The sequence below is a fragment of the Mustelus asterias genome, chromosome 19 (genome assembly GCF_964213995.1).
Source record: "Mustelus asterias chromosome 19, sMusAst1.hap1.1, whole genome shotgun sequence".
Taxonomy (NCBI): domain Eukaryota; kingdom Metazoa; phylum Chordata; class Chondrichthyes; order Carcharhiniformes; family Triakidae; genus Mustelus; species Mustelus asterias.
In genome coordinates, this window is record NC_135819.1 from 5,565,124 (window position 1) to 5,571,123 (window position 6,000).

Below are 6,000 nucleotides of genomic sequence, written 5' to 3' on the forward strand. Positions count from 1 at the left end.
TAGTATTCTGTAACTTGATTTCTGTGTCTCTGTGCACTGTTTGAGAGCACATTTCCACTCCATCTGACGAAGGAGCAGCGCTCCGAAAGCTTATGGTATTTGCTACCAAATAAACCTGTTGGACTTTAACCTGGTGTTGTGAGACTTCTTACTGTGTTCACCCCAGTCCAACGCCGGCATCTCCACATTCTGTCAAGAAGCCAATGGTGTATCCATTTAGATACCTCACCCTGGATCCCATGAGATTTAACTTTATGCAACAACCTACCATGCGGTACCTTGTCAAAGGCTTTGCTAAAGTCCATGTAGACAACATCAACTGCACTGCCCTCATCTACCTTCTTGGTTACCCCTTCAAAAAACTCAATCAAATTTGTGAGACATGATTTTCTATTCACAAAGCCATGCTGACTGTCCCTAATCAGTCCTTGCATCTCTAAATGCCTGTGGATCCTGTCTCTCAAAGTACCTTCCAACAATTTACCCACCACAGATGTGAGGCTCACTGGCCTGTTGTTCCCAGGCTTTTCCCTGCAGCCCTTTTTAAACAAAGGCACAACATTTGCCACTCTCCAATCTTCAGGCACCTCACCCGTGACTATTGATGATTCAAATATCTCGGCTAGGGGACCCGCAATTTCCTCCCGAGCCTCCCACAACATCCTGGGATATACTTCATCAGGTCCTGGGGATTTATCTACCTTGATGCGTTTTAAGACTTACAGCACCTCCTTCTCTGTAATACGTACATTCCTCAAGACATCATTATTTATTTCCCCAAGTTCCCTAACATCCATGCTTTTCTCAACAGTAAATACTGATGAGAAATATTCATTTAGGATAAATTGAGATGAGGAGAAATTTCTTTTCATTCGGTTTTGTGAATCTTTGGAATTCTCAACCCCAGAAGGTGGAAATAGATGCCCAATTATTGAATATATCCCAGATTGAGATTGACTGATTTTTGACATCAAGGAAATCGGGAAAATTGAGATATTGCGGGAAAGTGGAGTTGATGTCAAAGACCAGCCATGATCTTATTGAATGGCTCAATGTACCTGCTCCTGGTTCTTGTATTAGGCTCTGATAGTGACCAGGAAAGGGATGGAATTTGTGCTCGGGATCAGAATTTGCAGCAAGGGCCTTCGACAATTTCAGTCTCCCAGTGTTTAATGGAGGAAGTTTAAGCCTATGCAGAACTGGATGTTGGTTAAGGAGTCTGACAATACAGAGGCAGTAGAAGGATTGAGAGGGCTGAGGTAGAGCTGGGAATCCCAAGGTATTATTGAGTGATTTTGCAGAGAGGCAATATAGAAATGAGATGGCAGATCCTTGGAGCAGGGTAAATGGAGAAAGTCGTAATTGTGCCAGGGTGGAAGAGAATCTGTTGTAGAAAATTCTGTGGTTATGTATCTAGTTTGGTTTTTCATGCCTTCTCAACCTTGGCCCTCGCACAAGGTGAGCTGACCCTCAGGTTAAATCACCACCACTCAGTTCTCTGCCTCACAGGGCAGACACAGCCTATAGTCATCTGGGATTGTGGCGATTTTACCTTTTACTGTATAACAGGAATTGGAAGGGCATGACCTTTTGTAAGGCCAACTGTATCAAAGGATACGGCCAACTGTGCTAAATGGTGAGCAGGGCTAGAGCATTATGGTCACAGAGGGCACTCAATCACACAAACTTGGCAAGGATATCCAACTTCAGGTGGTGGGAGGTGTGTGTCTGGTGTGGACCCGGTGTGTGTGTGTCTGGTGCGGCCCTGGCCCCTGACAGTGGGAGGTGTGTATCACTGAACGATAATGTACTCTTTGTTTAAGTGCAGGTGGTTCTTTGAGGTGCTACAGTTTCCCAGAAGTACCAGGTTGGTTGTGTTGAATGGTGTCGCCATGTCTGTCAGCTTCTTCCTTGTCCGCATTGCTGTGATTCCGTCCTACTACCTGAAAGTGGCTTCTACCTTTGGGACTGCAGCCTTCCACCGCCTGGGCCTCGGGCCACAGTGTGCTTGGATCATTTCCAGCGTTGTTCTGGATATTCTCAACACAATCTGGATGTACAAAATTGCCAGAGGGTGCTGGAAAATTCTGTTTACATCCCAGAAGCATCGGAAAGCTGAGCTCAGTAAGAGTTTTTAACAGAAGTAGTAGTTCTGCAAGATGAATCTTCATTGCTCAAATTTTAATCATTGAATCCATGTCAAATCAGCACTTTTTAGAATTTACAATTATGTTTGAGATTTTTGAAGTAAATCTGTGATTATCATTACATAACACTGCTACTAAGACATTGAGGAAATTGGAAATGATATGACTTTGTGATTATTCGTAGATTTGTATCAATTGATCCATGTAATAACTCTGAGAAACTAATCATCGATTTTCCATCTATCTGTAACCATAAGAATAATGCTTCATGATTGAAAGTGTCTCAGAGGCTGGGCCAAGCTCTCCAGTGCCAACAGGCAAATGTCTGGATCAAAAAGGGTTGTGGCACAGCAACAATTATAAAAGTGCCTCAGCACATCCTTCCAGGCTGTGCTACTTGAGCACGATTTGAGGAGATAGTTATTTGGGCTCCAGAGGACGTATCACTGGGGCTAAGATTGATTTTTTGCAAAGTTTAGCAAAAAAGAAACTTGCCATAATTCAGTGTGCCTATTGCTTCCTCCTTTTTTGCTGTACTTCTCTCTCAGTTACTCGGTTTTATCTTCTCAAGTGCCACTCGTGCCTTTCTCTGTTATGCCAGATTACAAGAACCCCCAAGACTTTTTCCTCCTTGGACCCAGATTTGTTTCAGCTCCTGATTCTCCCTCTAAAGTTGAGGAATTCATTGATTTCCCCTCTCACTCTTTCCATGTCTGTGTATGTAAATGTTTGCGAGAGAGAGAGAGAGGGATGTGTGCATACTGGAGAGTTGTCTATTTGAGCAATGTGTGTGTGTATTTATAATAAACAGCAATGTGATAGTGGCCAGGTAATCTGTTTTTATGGTGTTGGCTGCAAGTTGAATATTGGCAGACACCAGGAATAACCTTGCACTTCTTCAAATAGTGTAGCAGGATCTCTTACATCCACCTTATGGAACAGGAAGGGCCTCTGTTTAACATCTCATCTGAAGGAGACAGCATTTGATAGTGTAGCTCCATCAGTGTTGGACTGGAGAGTTACCCTAGATAATATGCTGGAGTTCTTGAACGTGCTGACTCAGCAGTGGGAGTGTGAGCATTGAACCATGGCTGACAGTCATGTTTGGACCCAGAACAGAATCTAGAGCCAGAATTTATTTGAATGAATTATATAGTGTCGCAATTTCAATTCCATTTATTAAAGATTTCTATTATCTGATTATTTGGTCTTAACAGATCCCATCCCCTTTTCATAGACCAATTCTTCCTATTCAGTTTCTCATCATATCCCTCAGTCCCTTTGGTCTCCAGAAACACATCCAATTGTCCCAGTAATTGTGGCAATTGACAGCTCAACACACTAAATTTATCGCAGAATTGTTACAGTGCAGGAGGAGGCCATTTGGTCCATCATGTCTGCACCAGCAGATGAAGCATCTCCAAACGAGCATCAAGACTTAGTGCCATTGCCCTGCCTTTTCCCCGTACCCTTGCACATTATTCAAGTAATCATTGAATCCCCTCTTGAATGTCTCAATTCCAATTAGTGCGTTCCAGACCTGAGTCACATTTTCTCTCACATCACAATGACTTCTTCTGAAAATCAGTTTAAATCTGTGCCCTCTCCGGATCCATTGACGAGCAGGAAGCTTCTCCCTTTCTACTCAGACATAGAATTTTATAACACAGAAAGAGGCTCTTTGGCCCATCGTCATTGTGTCTGCACCGGCCATCAAGTACCTCTCTATTCTAATCCTATTGTCCAGCAATTGGTCCATACCCTTGTAGACTGGGTGTTTCAGGTGCTCACCTAAATACTTCTTAAATGTTGAAAGTTCCCGCTTCCACTGTCCTTTCAGGCAGAGTGTTCCAGTTTCCCAACACCTTCTGGGTGAAGAAGTTTTTCTTCAATTTCCCGCCCCTTACCTTAAATCTACGTCCCATGTCATTGACTCCTCAACTAAGACGAGAAGTTTCTCCCGATCCTTCATAATATTGTACACCTCAATCAGCTCCCCCCTCAGCCTTCCCTGCTCCAAGGAAAATAACTCCAGCATAACAAGCCTTTCTTTGCAGCTGAAACACTCTAGTCCAGGCAACTTCTTGGTGAACTTCCTGCACACTCTCTCGAGTGCAATCACATTGTTTTTATAGTGTGGTGACCAGAACTGCACACAGTACTCTAGCTGTGGCCTAATGAGCATTCTACACAGCTCCATCATAACCTCCTTGCTCTTGTATTCCGTGCCTCAACTAGCAAAGGCAAGTATCCTATATGCCTTCTTAACCATCTTATCTACTGCTTTTAGGGGTCTATGGGCATGCACCCCAAGGTCCCTCTGGTCCTCTGTACTTCCTAACATCCTATCATTCATTGTATATTCCCTTGCCTTGTTTGTCCTCCCAAAATTAATCACCTCACACCTTTCAGGGTTAAACTCATTTTGCCACTGTCCTGCCCATCTGATCACCCGTCTCTATCACCCTGTAATCGAAGGTTTTCCACCTCACGATTTACCACCCCACTAATTCTTGTGTCATCTGCGAACTTACTGATCATAAACCCACATAATATACACTATGAACAAAAAGGGACTCAGCACTAATCCCTGCAATACTCCACTGGGCACAAGCTTCCAGTCACAAAAACAACCTTCGACAATCACCCACTGCCTCCTGCCACTGTGCCAGTTTTGGATCAAATTGCCCAGGATCCCATGGGCTCTTACCTTCTTGACTAGTCTCCCATGTGGAAAAGCCTTACTGAAGTCCATCTAGACTACATCAACTGGCCTCATCTACACACCTAGTCACCTTCTCAAAAAATGCAATCAAATTTATTGGACATGATCTACACCTGACAAAGCTATGCTGATTATTCTTGATTAATCCTTGCCTCTCCTAGTGGGGATGAATTTTATCCTTACGAAAACATTTTCAACAATTTCCCTACCACTGATGTTAGACTCACTGGCATGTCATTACCTGGTTTATCCTTACTTCCCTTCTTGAATAATGGTACCACGTTAGTTGTCCTCCAGTCCTCTGGCACCTCACCTGTGGCTAGGGAGGATTTGAAAATTAAAGTCTCTCCAGATCCCTCATGATTTTGACCATCTTCGTCAACTCTCCCCTTAGCCTTCTTCCCTCCAAGGAGAACAGACCCAACCTCTCCAATGTATCCCAAATTTCTCATCCCTTGTACCATTTGTGTAGACCTCTTCTGCACTCTCTCCAATGCATTCATATCCTTCCTATAGTGTGATGCCCAGAACCGTACACAATTCTCCAGCTGATGCTTAACTAGTTTCTTGTATAAGTGCAGCATCACCTCTTTGCTCTTTTACTCTATATCAGGGTTTTTCTACAAATTGGTTGCCTAGTTCGCAGTTCCCAACCTTTTCAATAACATGGCGCACTTCAAAGAGACAAACTAATCAATGGCACACTCAGCTTTGCTCACCTGTCACATTTAATCATTTAAATAATAGCCACTTCTCTAAAAACGGCAAAAGCATCATAAATATTCCCAATTGGTTTTTTTTAAATTAAAAAGGAAAAGGAGGATATAGTACACTACAATGCTAGTGTTTGCAATGGGAATGAGAGAGGGGTCATGGGTTACCAATTCTGAAGCTTGAAGGATAAAGAAGAAAGCTTTGAGCATTTAGAAACCAATCCTGGAGGTTATGAAAACATGCGTTAGGCCTCCAGCAAAGCGGATTGATGGACAATAGCACTTCACTCTCCTTACCTGTCTAAGCAAACAGCTTCAGTAAGAAAGCAAAGGAAAATTCTGGCATCTGGATGACATTCTCTGGTCAGTAAAGGTAACCAGCTGTTGGATTGTCAGCGAGTGTTTGATGTTCCAG

At 43.1% G+C, this 6,000-nt stretch overlaps 1 protein-coding gene across 2 annotated transcripts in view; it reads left to right on the forward strand.

Annotated features, from left to right (window-relative positions):
• Positions 1–5,554, forward strand: part of tlcd4b (TLC domain containing 4b) — a 67,946-nt gene extending 62,392 nt beyond the window's left edge. For both annotated transcript variants that reach the window (XM_078234923.1, XM_078234924.1), the window contains one exon: positions 1,829–5,554. In XM_078234923.1, coding sequence (XP_078091049.1) covers positions 1,829–2,138 — 310 coding nt within the window. In that variant the 3' untranslated portion in view covers positions 2,139–5,554. The remainder of the gene's footprint in view (positions 1–1,828) is intronic.
• Positions 5,555–6,000: the final 446 nt, after the last annotated feature.